The sequence below is a fragment of the Pelmatolapia mariae genome, linkage group LG8, assembly GCF_036321145.2.
Source record: "Pelmatolapia mariae isolate MD_Pm_ZW linkage group LG8, Pm_UMD_F_2, whole genome shotgun sequence".
Classification (NCBI taxonomy): Eukaryota; Metazoa; Chordata; class Actinopteri; order Cichliformes; family Cichlidae; genus Pelmatolapia; species Pelmatolapia mariae.
Genome location: NC_086234.1, coordinates 22,067,797 through 22,091,119, shown reverse-complemented (window position 1 = coordinate 22,091,119; position 23,323 = coordinate 22,067,797). Strand labels below are relative to the sequence as shown.

The window sequence follows — 23,323 nt, the reverse complement described above, 5'->3', positions numbered from 1 at the left end:
ATTTCTGACCACAAATTACAGTTTAGTCCTTTATTAATGATATGACTGATGATTGTATCTGTGAACTGGTGACTTCTGAGCTGCCTATAACATTATGATATGAAAGAGGAAGAAACTTGGTAAATGAATGAGTGACCAAGAAAGGGAAACGATAAAAACAATAAAAATAGATTACACAACAGGTTCTGCTTCCTGACACGTTGTACCAACTATACAGTGAGTGATGGCTACGAGATCAAATAGTGGTATGACCAAGTGGCAGCCTCTGAAACTTAAAAATGAAGTTCCTGAAAGACTGCACGTCCTCTAGTGGCCACTTGAGGCACCAGAAAGCAAGTAACTCCCAAAAGATGCTCCCGTTAGAATGCCTAACTTTTGAGCATTAACAAGCATGTTTACAGCCTATGAGTGGTTTCCTGCTTCATAAGAACTTTACAGGGGGTTGACTTTTTAAAATAACTTTTTCACAAAGCTACCTGGAATTAGCACTCCACTTTTTCTTCCATATAAGCTTCTGGCTTCATGAAATCCGCATGCCAGCAACCAAAACACTAACATCAAACCTTCAAAATGTGTAGTCCAAAATGAGTGGGTCAAATGCCCATAGGCTTTCTATCTATAGATATCTATAGTTTGACAATCTATTACAGACTGTAGCAGTGCTAACCACAACCAAAGACACAGATACCCTTGTAACCACAATGTAGAACTATTGTATTCTCCAAACACGCATTACAGCACAGGAACAGCTGTAATTTACCAGTAGCTGTGTGCAAGTGACCTCTCAGTCACGCAAGTAACTGCCAAGAGACATTAATTTGCTCATAAGGGTATAAAACCACTTTACCTAAAACAGAAGGGAAGAAGTTCAACAAGTCAGTATACTGCAGTGTGAAAATATGAGTGGATTAAACTAAAAGAAAAGTTGTTAGACAGGAATTAGCCAGCTCAATGCTTTTCTGCAAAGTAGTCAGCATGTCATTCTCTTTTGTATTCACATATTTTGAAGACGTAAAAGGCATTTTGCAGCAAAGCTTTTCATATAATTGCTCTTGTTGAGGCATAGAAATTTTGAAAAAACACCATCGGTTAAAAGTGTTCTTTGTGGGGCAGGAGGACAGAGCGGTCACGTTAAATCTGTGAAAAAAAAGCTCCATAAATAAAAGTTCTAAACATGCTGTAAATCTGACAGTCTCAAAGCTGCTCGGGCGCTCCACCTCACTGTCTACTACACTTGTAAAAAATCTCCAGCATCTGTTTCCCGTTACCTTGGAGATGTTGTTTCTTCAGTCTGTCCGGTTTACAGCAGACCGGCCCCATGGCTGAGTGAGCGGCGTGGGCTGGGGCAGGCGCTGCCTCCGGCCTAAAGCTAGAGCTCGAAGGAGTGGCTCCTCCGCCACCACCGAGTCCGTTTGGAAGCAGATCAGTACGCAGGTAGTACCGATGGCCAGAACCTGCCAGCGAGGCATGCTCGATGCCAGCGGAAACTAAACCCCGTCAAATGACCCCAGCCTCTTACTCCTCACTTTATTCTGCCCTTCCATTCACTCCTCTCTTCCTGTCTCTCGCATTCAGCAGTGTGGGCAGCAGGTCCGTTCCCTCAGCCCCCCTGGGGAGAAGCAAATCCCTGAGGAGGAGTGTAACAAGTCTCTCTCTCTCTCTTTCTGAGTGTGCAGTATCTGGGAGATGGGCTGTCCTCCAGTCTTTGTCAAACAAACCCGTACACACACACACACATATACAAAGAGAAATGGGGCAGTTCCTATCAGCCTCTGTGAGACAGATTCTTCCTTAAATGAGACAGAACAAAAAATATGTTACTGATACATATCCCTTTTATAAACTATTCTAGAAGTTTCTGAAGCTGGTTGCAATTTCAGAAAACTTTAGGAAGATGTGTTGTTCTGTCTTGTAAAATGTCTCTTGAGCAACCAGCCAATATGTGACCATGTATTCTGTTGACAGAAAAGAAGCAAAAAAGAAAATACAAGCATATTTTTCATACCCGCTGCTATAAAATACTGTTAATGTGATGCATCTTGCATGCAACTGACTCATTTAAAGTCAGAGAGAATCAACATGGGACCCAACATGTAGCTGTGTTAATGTTACAAAGGTCAAAGTGTAAAGAGAACTGGTTCTTTACTTGCAGTCAGACATTTAGGGTTCCCATATGAGGCAAAATGGCTTTTCAAACACACAAAAATCCTATGTGTGTGTGTCTGTGTGTATTATTCATCCATGGGTGATGTACTGTGTGAGCAACTAGTCCACAGTAAGGAATTGGCAGAAGCTATCACATTTGCACAGCCGTAATTGCGCGTGCTCTTGTCCAGGTGGCTTATCATTGCGCCGCACCGCCAGAATAGAGGGCTAATATCCCCGAGCCAGCCGTTAAGTTAAAAAAGAATAATTTAAGATATCTACTTATTTGCTTATTTCCCTCATGCCTGTAGGCTTTAAGACAAGCTCAATTCAGACTCAGGCACATGACTGTTGAATCGGCTTTGTTTGGGTGCGCTGCTAGCTTTGTCTCGAGTACACACTGATTTAAAAAAAAAAAAAACATAATAGAAGCCCAGTTTTTAATTGCAGGCATGCAGAACTACTCATGTTATTTCAGACAAATGCCAAAAGGAATTTGGTGTTTTTTCTGCTTCCACTCAAGTGACATTTAAGAGAGGGCTGTCTGCAGAGATGCAGGATAAATGCAGGCTGGTTATGACTTTGATGTTTCACATTTGTCAAACACTGAAAACCATTCAGCAGCACTTGCTTGCTTGCATGGGGGTTATTGTGTTGCTAGTATCTGCCTTGTGTCTACCTTTTCCAATACGGTTGGCTACTTAGCACCACAAAAAAGAATGACCAGTAGATTTACTCTGCGGCCAGACACACACACACAAACGTAGTCTTGCCAGAGCAGAGTCTATCAGTCAATGACATGACCCAGATGAAAAGCCAAGGTCTCTGGGCTCCCTTGAAAGACAAGGCTACTATTACAGCAGACAAAAGGGTGCTGAAAGTGAAGGAAAACCAGGCGCTGATTTATCAGCACTGATAGAAAAGTCCCCACCTTCATTTCTGGTCTGACCTCATATCGAGGGGTTACCAGTGCAGAAGTCCCAAACAGCTGCAGTGCGTGTGGGTTGCACTGCTGCTCATGACTGCCTGTTGCAAACAGATGTAGTTCAAAATGGTTCACTTTTAAACCTTTACATACAAATGATTCGTTTTCCAGCCAGAAATAAAAGGTGAACCTAATGTGAGGGAACATAGAGATTCATGCACTATTTAACCATTTTAAATGGGAGAGTGAATTTGGGCTGCAATCTGTTTGTCTTTTTCCAAAATCTGTTTGTATACAAATCATAAAAACTGAAAAAACTATGGATACTGACGATAATTTGACCATAAAATATGTTTGATTCAGTTCATCTTTATTACATATTGGGCAATAATGCAGCCCCTCAGGTCATCTTCTACCTGAAACAAGCTTGTTAACCCTTCCCATTTAACCCTCTGAACTGTAAATCATCATAGGTGTTGATGCTAGCCCTACCCATACTCTAACCTCATATTCTGAGGTGATTGTTTTCTTTCTTCCCTGATTTCCAGCTCAACAAAAAATCTGCTTGCCTGGAATTAGAGGTAGGGCTAGCGTTAGGGTTTTCTTTGATGATTATACTTTCTATATCTGCAAGTCCTTTAGAGGGTCTGAGTTATGTAAATTTTGTCATCGGGCGATGAGGGTCCATGCGGACCACATGCTTCCTTGGTTTTTGTGACCACATAGACTTGTCTGCGGAGAATTTCCGTTACAATGGACAAACTACACATGCTCCCCGGGTGGTGGACTTCAAATGGACTTCAAAGAAATATAACAGAAATGACTACTCTGCAATCAGGTGTCCAGCTGTCTGCGTCCATGTCTGCAGTGGAGGAAAATCAAGGCTTTAGACTTCTGAAGGTTAAAGGTCCTGATCCTATGCTTTACAGGCCCAACTATCAACGTGGGAACATAAATCCCCCATGAGGCCACCCCACCCCTTTGAATCCAGGTTTCTTCTGATTGGCTGTCCCTCACAAAAAGAACATTTGAACTCCAGGTGGGTGAGGCTGTTGCGCTCACAACAGATCTGTGTGGCTGATGTGAGCTTCTTAGACACGTTTTCCTTACTGACATACAAAGACATCATACATTCATATACTCTGACCAAATCTTTGGTCTATTAGCAGCACCACTAAAACACACACACACACACACATATATATATATGTGTATATATATATATATATATAGGCAATTGCTTAGAATCAGAATACTTTAATAATCCCTAAGGAAATTATGGCAAAATTATGGAAAGCATTTTGAGTGCTCAGAGTGAGTAGGAAAGCGCTATACTAGCCCATTTATATAGAATATGACTGAAAATTAGGAAACGCACAATAAAAATACCCTTAAAAAATTACCTGCCACCTAATTAACTAACAGATGCTCTATGTAAACGTATGCAAATGTAAATTTTACAAAAGACAAAAATCCTGTTTATTGTATAACAGAGACTACAACATAGCAACACGGCACTCCACTGTATATGTTATAGTGGCGAAACACTGTTCAGTGAGCTCATTATTGTATGTTTCAAGAGGGACCGCTCTGTGAAATTGGCTGCACACATAGCCAGACACATTAATGATTGCTTTAGAAATGAGAGGAAGCATCATTTTAACACAAGGTACAGACTCGAATCTCCAAGCCTATTCATTTCATACAAACGGGAGCGCGTAAACCTTCATCACACTAAGCCGATTACAGGCTGGAGGAAGAAAGAGCATGCTAACACGTGCTTCTGCGCTGAGCAGACAACAAATCTAACGTGATGTAAACAGCAGATGGAGTCGTCATAAATTATGGACAGGAGGGAAAACATAACTTATACAGACTGATCCCGATAAGCTTTTATTACAGTTAGAATCCGGCAGGATGTGGACTGTGGATCTTGAGTGACTAACTTCCACACTCAGCATGTACACACCTAACATGAACTGAATTTCTTTGGAGTCTTGTGGTTCCTGCATCCTTCTAAATTATATTTGTCTCCTTTGACTGACCTCCTCCTCTCCTTTTTCTTTACACTCTTCTCCTGCCTTCTCTAGCTGTGCTTCTTACACTCCTCTCACATGTTGGGGCTCTTAAGACTTTTCTGGGGTTCACACCCGTCTGCGATATTGACTGGCCTTAAACAAACCACATAGACACTCACAAGCCTGTCGGCTAGTTCAAACAGAAGAAAGGATCTCCAAGCAAACACCACAGAATGAGTAATAAACAGTCAAACTATTACAGAGGTCATTTGCAGTATGGATTAGAGAACCCGATTTAGAGATTATACCTGTAGCTCTGTGGCTGCTTAGTTCATTTTTATACGCATATCTTCTTAGATATGTCTTAATATACACTTTAAACTGCTGCTCAGAGATGGTATTATTTTAATCTGTTACACAAAAGGTTAAGTACTATGAGAAATTTCACCTTCACCACAATAAAATGTGTTGTATTGATTGAGTGAAACCTTGGAAAGCCATGTGAGGTCAATCTAGCTAGACCAGTTGGCCGCAGGCAGTGCTTCTGTGTTTGAAGCATGACGGCTCACTAACAGTCCTGAAATCTACGGTCTCAGAGCAACGGCATGATGGAGGGCGAGGCTGTTCTCTGTCTTATTTTATGTTACTCTCACACAGTAATTGACTTTCATGCTCACACGCCACAAGCTAGAAATACAATACTGGAACTGCCAGCACTGAGGTCAAGAGACGCAAGACAAGGAGGCAGACCACTGTGGACAACAGCGCTCTCTAGTGTTAGCAAACAGAATAGGAACTAAAGAATAAATAGAGTCCAGGCACAATGCATACGAGTAGGTATGTGAGGCGATATGAGATGGTGAATAGCAAATTTAATGCTAACTATAACAGCTAGGAGAGAGTAAAATTATTTTACAGGTTCTTTTTTAATACAAAAGGAAGCTCAGTGAAATTAATGTCATGCAAACTAGCAACTGATGGGAATTCCTTGCTGCTTCCTGTATCTAATCTGTGGTCACGTGACTTCAGATATTTGCATCGCGCACCGTAAAACAGGATATTACATTTTTGGCTCAGACGGTCAGCACAGAGATAAACGCACAATGGGAAACCTGCAGGTTTTTGTGATAAGGGTGCAGAGAATAAGGGATCTCACCTGGTACGATCTCAAACAGGTGCCTTCCTGGTTCATCTGGATTAGCTGTGAGCTCATTGACCAGGCATCCCTGCAGTGGTATACAGCCCTGAAACGTACAGGAAAAAGCTTTCAAATAGTTTCCCACCACAGAAGCATCGATTTGGTAAATGGCCTGTATTTGTATAGCGCTTTTCTAGTCCCTAAGGACCCCAAAGCGCTTTACACAACCTGTCATCCACCCATTCATACACACATTCACACACTGGCTGATTGATTTCCTTTGTCTTTTCTCCACTTTCACTAGTTTCTCAACTTTTTACTTATATTTTACTGTAACTGTCCAGAAAACTGGCTAAAGAAAGAAAGATAGAAAGACAAATATGAGGAGCTGGGCACACTGAGATAAACACTTGTGGTTTGGAGTGACCATGACCTACAACATGACCTGTGATGGATGTAAATTTCCTGGCTTCTGTGACGTAACACTCGGTCAGTTGGTAGTTTATGAAAATCTTATTTTAACAGGTAACCTTATCTATGACAAATGTTTAGTCCAAGCCTGTGATAAAATCTGTTTTTGTGCCCCACTTGATTCACTGCATTGATTATTGGTGTTCCCTGTTTTCAGTCACCTCTGCCAACGTGTTATCACAGCTTCCAAATAGTTTGCTTGTGGTCTCTATTCCTAACTAAACTCTCAGTTATTCTGGCAGGATATGGTGGAAACTCCAGGCTAATTTTAAGATCATTTGACAGACAGGTACAGTTAGTACCTGCTTAACACTCTGAAACCCAAACCTGCGTCATGTTTTCAAGGGTTATGGTTTAACTCATCATTGATGATCTTTTTAAGTTGAAATTTGGCACGCCATTTGGAATGATCTTAAGACTTAGGGTACTCCCATTAGGCAATCCAAAGTGTGGCCAAGCATGCTGGACCAACAGTGCCCGGTTCTTTTGGGATTGCTGCAAATTGTGCTTGGGCAAGTGTGCCATGCCCTGACCTGCTCAAAGAGGCGTCCCTGGCTGATTGATCTGGAGTGATTTACCATGTCTAAGAAAGGATCTCCAGTCATTTGTCAATAACCGACTCTGCAAACCTGAGGACTGGGTGTGACTGATTCCAAAAGCAGCCCCAAATGAGCCACAAAATCATAAGCGCACAGATTCACTCGGATTCTGCAAGATTGCCTGTTTTTGCCATTAAATCGTAATGAAATGTGTGCGTGAGAGGCTTGAGTCTGACTTAGTTGCCTACTCTCACCCCCCACCTCCTGTTTCCTCCCTCCTTATTACTCACCTCTTAGCCCCTCTAAAATTTTAAGCAGCTACTCCTGTGATTGAACAGGGACCCACACAGATTATCAGAATACATTATCCAGATCAATACCCATTTAGCCCCGAGAACTTAGGGCCAAGTGAGCTGTGAAGAGATGCCAGCGTCTGTAGGTCGGCCCCGTTAATCTCCACACTGGCATCCTCCATCAAACAGGCAGAAGAGTCTGCCAAACAGCCTCAGCCTGAGGGCTGGGCTGTCGCCAGCATTAGTCGCCATGGCAACAAATGGAAAGGGGTGGAAGCTGTGGATGGATAGAGCACAGGGGCAGGGCAGGATGGGTGTCCCAAGGGTGCTATGTGCTCAGAATAACACAAGTAGCTGGCTGGGGATGAATGACTAAGAAAAGGCAACACGTAACCCGAGAACACAAATCACGCAGAAAAGTAGGCTAGATAGCGCTGTTTGTCCTTCCCTGCATTTTAACCAATGATACGGGAACTGTGCGCACATGTAGAAGCTTCAAAGCAGCTGCAAACAGATGCGGCCACGCCTACTTTAACCTCGCTTGTACACGAATGCCAGTCAGTTATTATTCTAGCCTGGCCTCTCGAGGTTTGTTCACACTTTTATTTCACGTTGGCAACAGTGCAACATGAACAGCTAGCGCATTGTTACTCATGGACATTACGCAGTGCTGTTGATCGGTACCGTGTGCCTAGATCTGAACCTGAAGCACCCCAGACTCGTCCTATTTGGCACGTGCCATGCCCAGGTCTATAAACACACGCCTCTTAAAAGTAATCGGTGCCAGAAGTGGACGTAAAGCAAGAAACGAAGGAGCAGTAAAGAATTACTGGAACAGAAAGCCATGTACAATGCTGATGCTGCCAAGGTTTCAGAGCACCATAATGTCAGGCTGAAAAAATCTGAAATCATATGAAAGAAGTAAGTGATGGGGTTGAGCATAAATCAAATCAAAACAAAACCAAATATAAACTTTAAGTTTAAGCTGTTTTTAAGCTTTTTCTGTTTATTTTGTCAAAGGTTTTGTGTATTACAACCAGAGTCATTGTTGTGTGATGGTGGTGCCCTTTGTGTACCGCCAGATAACTGGACTCTGTTTGTTCAGCAGTGTATTCCACCCCCCCAGACACACACACACACGATGAAAAGGAAAAGAAAACCCCCATAGATCCTCATCCAGCGCTGCCTTTCCTGCTACCAATTATCACATCCTTTCATCTTGGTAGTGGGGCAGTCATGTTCTGTTCGCAGCAGCGCTCGGACTATACCCTCCCCTCCCACGCCTCCACCCCCGACCACACTCCCGGCCTCGGGTTTCCTATCGATTAAGAGATGAGAGGGTAAAAAAAAAAGGCCAGAATCGCAGTTTCTCACACAACTCAGAGGGTGTGCATGCATGAGTGGGTTTGTGATGGTGTGTGGTGTGTGTGTGTGCGCGTGTGCAGTCAGCCACACACTACATGTGACTTGAATCCCTTGGAAGTTGCGAATCAATATGAGCTGGATGAGTATTGGCAAGCTCTGACTGTCATTTTTTCTCCTCAAAATTGGAGACAGAGGAGTGGGGAACACATCATTGTGTGTGTGTCTGTGTGTGTGTGTGTGTGTGTGTGTGTGTGTGTGTGTGTGTGTGTGTGTGTGTGTGTGTGTGTGTGTGTGTGTGTGTGTGTGTGCACGCGCATCCGTCAATCATGAACCTTCTGTCTTTTATTGTTGGATTACATCGCTTCTTGTTGCATCTACAACTAAACCTATTAGCTTCACTGAATCTCCATCTAAAAGTCTTTGATATAAGTGTGTGTGTGTTTGTGTGTGAGTGTGTGTTTGTGTTTTGTAGGAATGCAGAGTGGGAAAAAGTGAGTCAGCTGTTTGCCACAGAAGATGGCGTTCAACAAAGAAACAATGGGATTGATTGGAGGTTTACTTTGTAGACAATTTTACAATGATGTACTAATGCAGTAGGAAGACAGGCGTCACACACTGCCCTGCTGTTTGTACTAATGCACTGAAACGTCTGCTGAGTGTGGTGAGTTATCATTACAGCTGAGTGTTTTCATCTGACAACAATAAAGCACACGCAGTATTACTGTTGGTGGCGGTCACTCATTGTACATAATTAGCTCCAAGCCTTGATGTTTTTAACTATGAGAACCATGAGGAGGCAGAATTGGAATTTGTTACTTACTTGCATGTAAATGTAAAAAAATGAGGAGTTTAGCAAATATAAATAATAATATTTGATAAATATAAGCTTTAAGAATGTGCCTTTAATGCATTCTGCACTTTTATTAGTCATTGTTCAAGCTTTTAGGGATAAATGTTTTTTCTGCGTATCTTCAGTGTGTCTTTGATTTATTACTGTTAGTTTATTGCTTCATATTTATTGCTTTATTCAAATGTAATCATTTGTGGTGGCAGTATCTGCCTAGTGCACCTGCATAAGGTGCTCAAGAAGAAGTGATATTGATATATGTTGTTATATGTTATATGTTGCATTTTTCCCACCCCTAAAGAAATGTTAAAAATCTGAAAATGAAATACTGAGCCACATATAATGTTACCCACATATATGTGGGTAACAGACGTCTCCAAAAACGTCGGAGCACTTTTGCAAATATGTGATGTCTTCATAAATCGAGCAGTTATTTGAAATTTACACAGCTACATTCTCACCTGAAAATATCTTAAAAGAAAGAGTAACATTAAAACTAAGTAGCTGCCACCATTGTTGGAAACTGGAATTGGCTGGGCCGCGCTATGAATTATGGGATAGGTTGGGCCATGAAGAATACACCCGACCCATCCTTCAAATTCGGAGAAATGAAGGACGCATTTGTCGGCCGCATTTGGAGCAGCCTTCGAATTGGGACAGCCTTCGTCGCCTGGCTGTGACGTAATCGGCCTTCAAGTGCGGCCTCTGAAGGACGCAGCCTATGAACTGGAACATACCTAAAGTATCTGAATTTCACGAGCGGGACCATGCCTCCAAACATGCTCCTTCCAGATCTTATCTATGTATGTTCCCCCACTTCTACAAGCTGTTAATTCTCGTTTACGCGCCCCATCCTCCCTCCCCTTTTCAATTCTTTAACTTCTTCACTTCTATTTAGTACATGGGGATCTGCTAGGCTCAGGAGCCGCCTACGGTTTGCGGCCTTCCCCAAACCGCAGCTCAGTTCACATCCAAACCATTCACCTTTATCTACTAAAATGCTGTCAAACCTAAAATGAGGATGTGGGCCCAGCTAGTGAATTGTATCTTATCTCATTTTATGAGAGAATTTTATTACAAAACATCTGAATATCATAACTATGAGTTCTGGCCAAGGCCTGTTTACTTCATAGACCTCTCTATTGCCCCCAAGTAGCCAATAAATGGAATGAATGCATGTTTAAGGTGGGTTTAAGTCCAGTGCTCAACTGTAGAGTGACTTAAAACAAGCAGATTTCTCACAGATGGAAATTAGGATACATTTTTCTTGAAGTAATGGCTCAACGTGCTGTTTGGCAAAACTGCAATCAGTTCCAATGATACAGAAAAATGTTTGGGAACAAAGTCGTTTACAGAGATGACGTCAGTGGAAAACAGGGCTTGCTCCAGAGTACTTAGGGATCAACAAGAGTTTCTTTAATTAATGGGCAATCTGCTCTGCCACGTGAGCTACTCATGCTTTGATTTGAAAGACCTAAATTAGTTTTTTCCCCTTCCCTCACTCAGACTTTAGATTACCTGTGAGGTCTTATCAACAATCGTTACTGCTGAACATCACCTGCAGATTTGAAAAGCTTCAGATCAAATCATTTACATGAAGGTTTCTCATGTATTCAGCTGCACATTAAACTCCATAAGTTTGAGCTGCATGACTCAGCTGTCCCGTCCTCCAAAAGGAAGCTGCACCTCATTATGTAAATGTAATCACGCCGGCCAAAAAGCAGTGCTCCAGCTTTTAATTTCGCCACCCTCTGACTGTTTTCCGTTGTGTGTGAACGTGGCTGAAATATTACCTGCGGTTTGGTTTCTTCCTCGTCTTTGTAGAAGTAGAGCTGGTCCGAGCGCAGCACGAACCAGCGCAGCTGCCAGTTCTTCATGATGCTGCGCTGCTTCTTCAGCCACCCCGCCTTCAGCGCCCCTTCGTGGAGGCTCGGGGAGGCTGGGCGGCACGATCCTCGCGACACCTCGCTCATCACCATGCTCTTTGACCTGGCTAATGACACATACACAACACACAGCATATTTTTTAGGCTTATACACAAGCAGCTGAAAGCAAAGGATATTGTTTGTTTTGATTTATTTACCATTTGTCTTTCTAGTAGGTGTATGCTGTCCCTCTTTTTTTATCCTGAATGCACATAGTGCTCTACCAGGGGCTTTAGTCATGACAGCCTTTTACCCCAGGCTTCTACACCGCCACATAAAAGGGAATGGGACTGCAGAGAGGCAGCAGACACAAAAACTAAGGGGAAAAACACACACACACCCACACAGACACACACCATGCATAGCCTCGGGTGACAGGGATACCCCCCCCTTCAATTTCAGAGGTCCTTGGAATAGACTTATTGTGCAGAGGTACAACCCAGCAGAATAGCTGAGGCTTTTGAGCTCAGATAATAGGACCACATGGGACTGACTGGCTGACTGAATGATCCTCAATAAACGTGTGTAACCTGAGCTCAAGTCAAAGATGGGTTTTAAAAGGGAGTGTGTGGCAGCTTTATAGCTACCGAGGTACTCAGATTTTCCTAGTATGACATCAGCGGTTAAATAATGTCATTTTTGTAGTTATTGCACTGACATTTAAATAAAACGTCTGTAGACATAAAGGAGCGTGACTCTACACTGAGATGTGTGTTTTCATCAGACGTTAAAGGATACATTATTTTTACACACTTACAAAAAGGTTTGGCACAGATAAATAAACCTGGGGCAAACTAGTGAAAGGCTATTTGATGATCATGTATTATTTAGAGCAATCAATTCTGCTGACATCCTCCCTGCTGGTGTGTGTTCTTTGCCCCCCCACATACCTCAGACACACACACACACACACACACGTATACATGGAATCGATGGCACTGAGGCATGGAAGGGGAAGAAAATCAATTTTTATTCTTTTTTATTGGCCTACATCTTTACCTTCAGCCTATACATTGAGCTTAACGAACATGGCTCATATCATTTTTATTGCACATCACAGCCTGTTTTGACACCCCGAAAAGCCTGTTGATGCTGACAGATGTGGTGTGGCCCACTATTTTTTTATGCAAACTGGGTCCAGGCTTGCTGTGGAAACCTCTTTAATATATATCAGTAATATATATTCAGTAATATATTTCCTTAAAGTGGTATCTTTTTTCCACTCTGTGTCTAATGCTGTCCTGTTTTAGAGAGCACACAAATGCTGCCTAAACGAAAACAATATTCTTACAGTGCTCTAAAATATTGTGTTGAGCTGAGGGTAACTACAGTGTAGAGGCAATTCTCTGTCAGATCACCACTTGTTTTATATTGTCATTGTTATTGAATCTGTTGTTTATGCAAGAATAATTTGCTAGTGCAGCTGTGACTTTAACTTGGTTGGATTCAGTTTCAAATTTGCTGAATATGGTTTGAAATTTGCTTCAGTGTGTGGCTTTCATTATGATTGTGCCATTTAGCCTTTTTGCCAGTGACCAAGCATTATTCATGTTCCCTGGTTTCAACAAAGAGTGGTGTCATATTACCCCTTTTGTTTAAGCCAGCTTTTCATTGTTAGCTTGCTCCTTTATTCTGAATGTTTGTGCAGATAGTTGGAAAACACTGGCGGCAGATACAGAGTACTGCATTGTGGTGCTAGTGTTTGGGCTGCTGCTCGGGGCATGTTTAAAGGTGTAATATGTAAGATAATAATATACAGTCTATTAACAGCAACCCACAAGGGAGAGCAGCTCATTACTAGAATGCTTTGGTAGTGGTATACTCCACTATTGTAGAGTAAAGTAAGGTAAGCCTTCTGGTCAGGCGACTGTAATCACCTATGACTTCAGTTTTTTCCAAAACACTAAAGATTGGCACGAATTCACGTGATGCTCTAGATGGTTTTCTTTCAAAAGACTCTACGGAAATTTTACGAAGTCATGGAGAGTGCCTCTAATTGGGATTTGTTTATATGGTCACATTGACACATGACTCATGAGGAAAGATAACCAGTTTAGGGATGGGGAGTGAATCTGAGGGCTCAGTAGAGCCAGAGCCACTGACTAAGTAACATTTTCCCTTTTTCCATTTTAATATGAAGTGACGTTTTCCTTTATTTCATGATTTTATACATGGAACACTCTTTTTCCACATCTCTGTTTAGACAGTTGCTCTTGCAAAAGAAGGAATCAGATGCATTCAGTCTGTCAGTACCGACCCACAACTTACTGAGCAGGATAGAGGCAGCGTTGCTAGTTAAACATAAAAATGAATACCTTTTTTGCAAAGAGCCGTCTCCTTTGGCTGCCATTAATAACACGAGCTCATCATATGCAGTGTGGGCAGTGCTACCCATGGACTCATTATCACCTCTTAAGCTACAAAGACAGATTACAAGGGTCTGGTTGGGACTAGCTGCTTGTTATGGGTCAATATTTCTGCAACATTATGCAAGACAACTTTGACATTTGGTCAGACTCTTTATTTCTTCACAGTCTTTATTTCTCCACATTCTGCTGTTGAGTTCATTTTGAATCATTTGAAAGTAATTAGAACATATTTTAAAAAGCTTTAATACCAGCAGACTCACCTCTCTTTATGTTTTACCTCTCTCCTCTAGATTAGCTTTATTTCTTTTTCACTGCTAACAGTTCCCATCTCCCCTGGCTCTTTATTTTCACTCCTCTGCCCGTCACCCTCCATTTCTCGTACTTTGACTCGCTCTAATTCTTCTCGTCTTTTGAATCAAAGCGCTGTTGCTCTGTGAGCACCCAGCGCACATGCATTTAAAGGACAGTTTTGTTATCAAACTGGCACGGTAACTAATTTTTGAATTACAGCTAAACTTTAATTGGCTGCATATAATCTTTTACATGTAAAATTATTTTCATTTTTCATGAGAAGTCAATTTGAAGCACTGCAAAGCATAGGGTTATCTGTTATTGTTTTGAACAAGAGACTCTTCTGCAGCTGGCTTTTTCTCTAACCAGTTAATATTTAGCAGAAGAAGAAGCATAACTTGAATCTCTCTTATATCATTTTACTTTGTAGATCTCTAGTTTTCTTAAATTTGTTTTTTGAATCCTAAGCTATGCTTTCCTTAGCTGTCACTATTCTTTGATGTTTTGGTTGTCCAGTGTTGCCTTGACTACACAAATGTGATAGCACAACCCCTGCACAGATCAGCTGGATATTTCGACATGGTGAAGTGTCTCATGTGTGCAGCATCAGCGGTGTAAACAGATCAGTCTTACCCTGACTGGGATCATCGCTACAACTAACAAATTGCAGTTGTATTGCAGTTGTGTCACTCACCTTCCCTGTCCTTCTTAACACCTCTGCTTTTTCGCACCACATCCCGTCCCTCTTGCCTTTCCATCGCTCCTCAACCTGCCACTGCTCCCATAAAAGAGGACCACTGTTCAACACATGAGCTGCCTGGATCATGGACTCAATGGAACATACGCAGGGCGATGATTCACGCCTGACTCACAACTGATTTTTGATTTGTGTGTGTGTGCATGTGTGTGTGTGTGTGTGTGTGTGTGCGTATCAAGCACAACTACCCACTGTGCCAATTTGGACCTTCTATTCAGAGTGATTCAGACGTTCCTTGGTTTGGGTGGAGCTGGTCTGTGGTCACTTCTACAACTATCAACTACAATGAAGGAAAAAAGGCCATTTTGCTGTAAAAGTGCACTTTATACACAATCACTGCAATTCAGTGTGGTTATGGAAGCGCTGAGTCAAATTACAAGGGCTCATCATAATGGATGACTTTGTGCAGTACAATATACCCATTATTGTCCATCATGACTTCTCTGATGATAACTTATGTAACTGAGAGAATGCATCATGTTATTTCACTGTCACGGAATAATTGTATGTATATCAAGGAATACCTGATGGATTGGCTACATATCCAGTTACAATATAATGAACATTGAAGCTGGTTAAAAGGAAATTGTTAAAAAAAAAAAAAGGCCATATACTGTAGATCACTTTAAAAAACATATTTTTTGTGCTATTAACCAATAATTATATTTATCTGTCCAGTACACTACAACCCTGAGTTATAGTCAAGAGTCTAAAATGTAGAAAGCTGTTGTAGCTTATTAGCTGTATGCTTTGTGCTTTTCAAGACCAATAGGTTGTACAAATGTGTCTTTTGACTAAACTTACCGTTCAAAGCCCCAGAAACAAGCTGACTAAATGATAGCTAAGTCAGCTAGCTTAAAAATTAAAACACGGAAAGCTAATGTGACTGACTACTTCTAGCATGTTCTTAGATTATAGTCGTGTTAGCTTTTAGCTCAGCAGCTACATTAGTTTACCAACTAGCCCAGTGAGTAGCTCCTACGTCAACAAGCCTCTAGCACTAGCAACTAACATTAGCGACTTCAAGTCAAACAAGTACAGGGATGTAAATACATTAGAAGTTTTTTTTAAGCCAGGATTGTCCACTAGCAGCCATCAGCTACAAACTGATGTGGAACCTTTCCTTTGGTTCATGTCAAATAAAACGAGGTTACTATGATTACTATTAGATATTAGCAGTGTTGGGACTAACGCGTTATTAAGTAACGCGTTACAGTAACTACGTTATTATTGTGGTAACGAGCACGGTAACTAGTTATTATGCCAAAACCAGGAACGCGTTACTCGTTACTGGGATTTAGATAGGCTCGTTATTCGTTACTTCGTGTGGTGGATATCGCGGAGCTTCCACAGATTCAGTAACATTAGCAAGTGGTGGAGGCCAGCAGGTGGATGAAGGAAAAGGGAGGCAAGAGGAGAGACCCGAAGCGGCCGCCGGTCCGCGTGTCAGGTGAACTGAACTTATGACCTGCAGTCTATCGGAGTCAGATATAAACCAAGTTTAGGTGCAGTTTATTTTCGGTATGCTGACATTTTCGTACTGCGTGCTAGCTAGCATGACGGAGTTTCTATACAGCTGGGTGGGTGCTATGTTACTGATGTTGAACTTTATTTTGTTCATACGGTTAATTATTAGAGTTGCCAACCGTCCCCTAAAAAACAGAATCGTCTTGTATTCAGAGAAAATATTACGCGTTTCGTACTGAGGTGAAAAGGAACACAGTTTGTCCCGGACTTCAGCTACAATGAAAAAGACACAAAGCTGGAGCTGCACAGCTGCCTCTTCTTCTCTCATTCTCTCCCGTTTCTACTTCAATCACGAAACTGATCAATGATCAGCTGATCGGCTTTTCTCTCTTGTTTATTTATCGCCCACTTTGCGCCAGAAAGAGGAAACCAGCGGATGTCGCGTTAAACAACAGCAGCACGTTTAAGCTTGATCAGCTGTTGTTAGAATTTATTTAATATTAATTTCTAGTATCAGCTGATGTTTGCTGGAGCCACAGCTGTAAAGCTGCTGCTCATGATATCAGTTTGGTTATCTGGTGAGAGGGAAACATGAAGATGAAACCAGGAGATGTCCTTACTGAATCATCAGAGCTGAACAGGTGATGTAGAAACAGGTTTACCTTTTTAGTGACATGAATGAGTTGAAGGGAAGTTATGAGCTGTTTCTGAGAGACAAATAACACCAGGATCCTTTTCTAAGTAGCTGACAGCTGGTAACTGTGCAGGGGCGGGTCTAGCAAAGTTTTGCCAGGGGGCCAGGTAGGGCATTAACAGGAAAAGGGGGGGAGCAAGGAAATACTTTTCTTTATTATTCCCATTTAAAATGTCTCGCTTTTAAAAAAATAATTATCTGAGTCTTACAACAAACAATTGATAGATTGATACATATATACCATCAGAACAGTGTACATCACTGTCACAACAGTGTTTATTTTCATTCAAAGGCTTTATGATTTTTCCTATAATGGTGGGCCGGTCTCTAGTCAAAATGCCCGGGACGATTTTTTGTCCCAGTCCAGCTCTGTATGCAGCTCATCTGCAGTCTGGTGTTACCTACATCTTCCTATTCAGAAGGCAGAATTTCCAAGTTCTGAGTACAATCAAAAGCACCACGACTGCAGTTTTTGTGTTGGATGTAAAAAGCAAGCTAGAATCATGGTGGCGGTCAACAACGGTCCAGGCGTGGGATTTCTCTCATGGAAATGTGCACATTATTTTTTCCTTTCTATTGGTAGGTGGCACAGTGCACTTGTGGCAAGTAAGCAAGCTAGAAGACTGGCAATCTTGCTGGGTATCCAGTTACGGAAGCAACACATTAACAAGAGAATTCTGAGTAAAACCAAAGTTACTTTCCCTAGTAACTAGTTACTTTGAAAGTAACGAGTAACTTGAAGTAACTGAGTTACTTTTTTAGAGAAGTAACTAGTAATGTAACTAAGTTACTAATTTAAAGTAACTTACCCAACACTGGATATTAGTAATGCTACTACTGAAACTCCTTCCCCTTTCCAAGTGCTTTGGCTCAGTAATGTCATGAGGACTGATACTTAACGATACCAACAATCAAAAAAGGAAACAGTACTTATTTTATTTAGCACCGCAGGCAGCCCCAAGGCTGCAGTTAGGTTTGCCAATTGTCCCGTTTTAGCCAGGACATCCAGTATAATGAGCAAAACTGGTGCATCCCTTATATTAACTAAAATGTCCCGTTTATTGATTGTTACCTGCAACGTCACTTTCTGACCAACAGTTGGCACTCTTACAAATACCAAATCTGATTTGACCACAATTATATCAGATGAGTGCTTGTGTCCAGTCACAACTGATGTGAGGAGTAATATGTGAGTCATAAAAACACGGTGCCGTTTGGTCTGCTTAATAAACTGGGTAATTGAAGCCTGTATTTACAGTATTTTGTTTGATCATTTTTCTTTTTTGCTCATGTGATTTCTGTCATTTATTGTTTTAGATGAGGTATTGATTAAACTGAATACCAACATTTTACTGCATTTTTATTGTAAGAATATGAACATACAGTGCATATTTACACTATGCCCAGCTAGCTGTGCACTGTGTTTCTGGCACACCAGAGTGTCCCTTATGTGATAGTTAAGAAGTTTGCAACCCTAGCTGCAACTCTTCTGTGAATTTTAGTCTATCCTTACATGCTAAGGAATCAGGTAAGGAAGTACTTTGCATTGTTGTCCTGAAATACACGTTACTACTTATTATTATTTATGTATTTGTGTATTGAGACAGTTAGCACTGCCGTTGTAAATCAGTTATTTTCTACATGCTAAAATGTTTACAAAGGACTGATATTTGTACTGACTATTAAATTTCTGGTATCATGACATTCCTACTTTGGCCAGTAATTTACATAATGTTCACTGCTTCACAGTGGCATGTTAACAGTGGATTTTTATAACTCCACCAGTATTGATGAAATTTTTAGGACTACTGCTCATTGTTAAAATGTTTTATTCACCATTGTATTATGTGTAAGATAAAGCCGCAGTATAAACATGGTAGACAAGTGCATATGTTTGCTAATTTGTGTGAACTGAGCCTTAAAGAAGGCTTTACAGGACAGAGGACTCCACAAAGCAAAACCATGTGAGGATGTAGCTTCATTCAGTTTGCTCGTGTATAAAAATGAGAACGGTGATGCTGATTGTTCAGCCACAGAAATGGACAAACTCACAGAGACTGAAATTCATGCAGCCCTCAAAATAGCAGCGATGGAGTGCCCTGTCCTGGACTCAGCAGTGGCACATATGGAACTAATGCCACAACGTGGACAAATGGTTGTCAACAAACGTAAAACAAAGCACAAGTGGTCTGACACATGAAGACACATGATGCCTCGCACACATGCCTGAACGCGCACGCTGCCTGTGATGTCACTTTATACAGTTTGGAGCTGTATATTTATCACCAGTAGGAAATTGATATAAGGCTGTTATGCACATCAGAGAGGAGTGGATCCATTAGCATGGCCGGGCGAGTGCTCCAGAGTAGCTCGGTAGCACTACACTGATGGCTAAATCACATGCACGCAAGCACAAACATTGGCATGTTGGAAGAATCCAATTTCATTAACCTGGTTTTTGTCCAGTGATTTATGGCTTGCGAAAAAAACAGCACAGGGAGTTACAGGTGCATCAATACGTTAGCCTATCACTGCTGATTAATGCGTTAGCTGTTATGTGTGTGTGTGTGTGTGTGGTAGCATTTCTTGGGTGGGGGCTGCAAATAATATACAGCCTGTTATGTTAAAACTGCAGTGGGGTGGACGTGATCTGCACTGGTGGGTGCGCGTTATCGTCTCTACATGTACGTTATGTGTGTGAATTTTTCCTCCACAGTCTTGCTCACAGCATGTAGTTGTGAGGGTGTTCGTTCATGTTTCTTTGACAGGCGTTATGTCAGGGTGTTGCTACATTGGAGCACTTTGATCACAAAACCATGGTAACACAGATCAAAAAGACGCAGCTGATATGTGGGCAATTAAATCTGCTACTATTTCTGTTGCCAACCATTGTAACCACAACCCTGTTACAGTTTTAATGTGTTAGTGGCTGACACAGTTATTGCTAAAAGCCAACAGTTAGATAGAAGCTAAAAGGTAAATAATATCAAGTCTGTAGTTTAGACATGATGGAAATTTACCTTTATTTGCTTCCTTGATAGAAAGATAAATCTGATACGGTTTGTCTGTTTGCTAAATAAGAAGCAGAAGCATCTGAAGAGCAGTGTGCAACAGCCAGGCTGAACGTAGTGTTACGTCTTCAATATCTGCAAAAACACAAGGCCCACTAGGATCTGGGTGACATGCTGTCATTTACCCTCTAATTTATTACAAGGGCAACTACCTCCATTAGCTCTAAAACCAAAATGGACACTGTACCAGGGACATTGTCAAGACTTCTTGTCCACAGCATATGGTTGTTCGCATCAAGTTGCAACCTCTGAGGTTAAAAAATGAAGCCAATGTGGAAATGGCAATTTCCTCAAATGGGTAGTTGAGGTTGGCTCCAAAAGTGGAGTCAGTCCCAATAGACTCCCATATAAATATGTCCAGCAACAGAAATAGACATGTTCTGTAGACTGACACACCAAAACATCTTTGGTCTTTATAGAGTGGACTGGAGAGATTCCAGCTGGATTCAAGCTTGTGCCACCAACTCCTTCCTATCACAACTTTATCCTGTGAAATTAATATTTATACTTTGATACTAAATATTTCTTTTCACATGTATAACTCATATTCTTATAACTGTTTTATTTTTGATTCAGTCTACTGCAGACTTTTGATCAGACGGAAATGACATTTCAATTGTGTATGCCACATTCCACATATTTTAGAACTGACAATAAAGTTGTCTTTGACTTTTCCTTTCTTTGTGTCCATTGTGCAAGAGAAAAGGTTATTTTTTTTAATATAATGCAATTAGTTTATGTTATATTAAGACTTAAAGTTGACACGATAAGGACATCTTATTCAGTTAAAATAAGTAAGAAGTTAAAACAGTGCTGTAATGAATTGAGCGTACGGTAATCCCCATCTCTAACCTGCCGTCCAAAAAACAAAACAGTGCCAGCTGAAATGTTCAGAAAAACAGAAATCACAAAGCAATGGGTGACTTCACAGCCATCTTTTACATACAGGCTATGGTTTACATAGCTTGACCTTCTGCTGTCATGAATTCAGGAGCCAGTAAAGATCAATACATGCGTGACACACCGTTAATTTATATTATGGGTGTCTTCTTCGACTTACCAGTACAAGCAGCCTAATCATCCACAGCGTCGCCACCACACTGGTTGGTTCCCCGTCCCTTCAAGACCTACTGTGACCTTAGCTCAACTTGTGATATGCGTCTGTGCGATACTCCATGCAACAAATGTGATGCTGTCAGCAGTGAAGCACTAATTTACAGACGGTATGCAGAGAATGTTTCCCACGCGGGGCTCACACAGTCGCTATAATCTCTTTCATTTTCACTGTCTCAGATGTGCAGCGAGGATGTGAGGTAGTGTCAGCTCCTTAGATTATACGAAATATTCTTCCCTAGACTACCTTCCTTGATTCATAAAAATGCATTTTTGACCTTTATGCTAGGAAAAGAGGGATTTTGTCTATAAAACCCCTCGTTTAGGTCAGACTACAGATTTAACTGACTTTGCAACCAGTTCTGTGCCACTCTAGCAGAGGATTTAAACATCGCTCTGCCATTCCTGGGAACTATTCATGTCATCTTATCAGATCCAGTTAGATAATTGTAGTTTTCTATTGGTGCCAAAAAAGAAATGGGAGACAGACACACACTCTCACACACATATTAATGTATCCATCCACAAAGACACACACACACATGCCACACGGCTGCAGCTTCAGCGGCAGCTGACGGCAGCCCGATAGTGCCTAGCGCTGCAGTGATGAAACTAGAGATGCTGCTCACTCCTCCTAATAGAATTCACACCGACGGCATCGACCAGCTGTAGTAAAATGCTAATGTACGCGAGAGGTTCCCTGTGTGGGCAGATCGCCTGTTTCATTCAGAAATGTGAGCCAAACAGATGGAGGGGAGAAAAAGTGCTTCTCCATGGGTATTAGAAAACCATAAGTATAGGAGCAATTGTTTTTTATAGTAAAAGTGCGATGCAGTGTCATAAGGAGTTAGTGCATCTACTAATCCATCATCTAAAACTCTCACCACAGTCCCTGTGAGATGTGACGTGATGTATCTCCGTCCATGTGAAGGCAGAGATAGTGAACCTACCTCTCCTGGTCTGTCTGATCTTTGGGCTCAGCATGGCTGTCATCGCTCGTCCGCACGCTCTCCTGTCGGCATGTTCCTGTACATCCACGCACCCCACCCCTGCGTGTCCCTCTGCCTTTCTCTCCTCTCCTTCTCCCACTGACCTTCTGCAGTGCAGCCGGCAGCTAGGGGGCTGGGTGAACACGGGGAGGGGAGGAGAATGGAAAGAGAAGAGGGGTGGTGAAGAGAAGGAGGGGGAGGAACTACCCCTGTTTTTTCCCCATGCCTGCCTCACGCCCAGTGTCCTCCACCCCTTCCTTTTACATTATTCATAGTGGTACATCCGCCTGTGGTACATGAGGAGGATCTCCTCCAAAAAAGGGGTCTGACTGGCTATTAGATGGCTGATTTTAAGTGCTCTTATTTTCCACTGTGATTACTTTTTTTTTTACGTCAAGATCTGTCTGTTTGTAAAAGGGAGGAAGAGGAGGAGTGCTCATCTGGCAGGTGTCTCCTCCTTCTGCCACTAATTAAGCAGCAGAGCTCTGCAGCTCGTCTCCGCCTCCCACCCTTAATTACTCATTTCCCCTCACCCATCTCCTGCTTTCTCTCTCACTCATCTCTCCTCCTTGCTGTACCAATATTTGATCTGCTCACTTCCTTCCTCTCTCACCCCAGTTCCTGTTTTTAAATTCCTCTATAGCCTGTGATCTGGCAATCCATTTTTATCTTTGCCAGCGTTGGCTTTCTAAGAATGATACAGCCTCCGGTTCAAAATCGGGTGTAAGAAATTCCCAGTTCATGCACTAGGCTGTAATTGCACCTTCCAGGCATACCAGTGGCACTATTCAGAAAGACCAGGGGAAGAAAAAAAATACAGATCCCCTTCTAAAAGACAACGTCCTGTCTCCTTGAGGTGCGACAGCCTGTAATTGACTCAGGAAAGTGAGTAGGAGTGTGGCCCT

At 41.8% G+C, this 23,323-nt stretch overlaps 1 protein-coding gene across 1 annotated transcript in view; it reads right to left on the bottom strand.

The window, feature by feature from the left end:
* The window catches only part of si:dkey-191m6.4 (rho GTPase-activating protein 22), a 35,248-nt gene extending 12,783 nt beyond the window's left edge, over positions 1-22,465 (bottom strand). The window contains exons 1-3 of the mRNA XM_063482134.1: positions 22,380-22,465; positions 11,535-11,734; positions 6,245-6,332 (exon numbers count right to left, since the gene is read on the bottom strand). Coding sequence (XP_063338204.1) covers positions 6,245-6,332; positions 11,535-11,734; positions 22,380-22,422 — 331 coding nt within the window. The 5' untranslated portion in view covers positions 22,423-22,465. The remainder of the gene's footprint in view (positions 1-6,244; positions 6,333-11,534; positions 11,735-22,379) is intronic.
* Between the last annotated feature and the right edge of the window lie 858 nt (positions 22,466-23,323).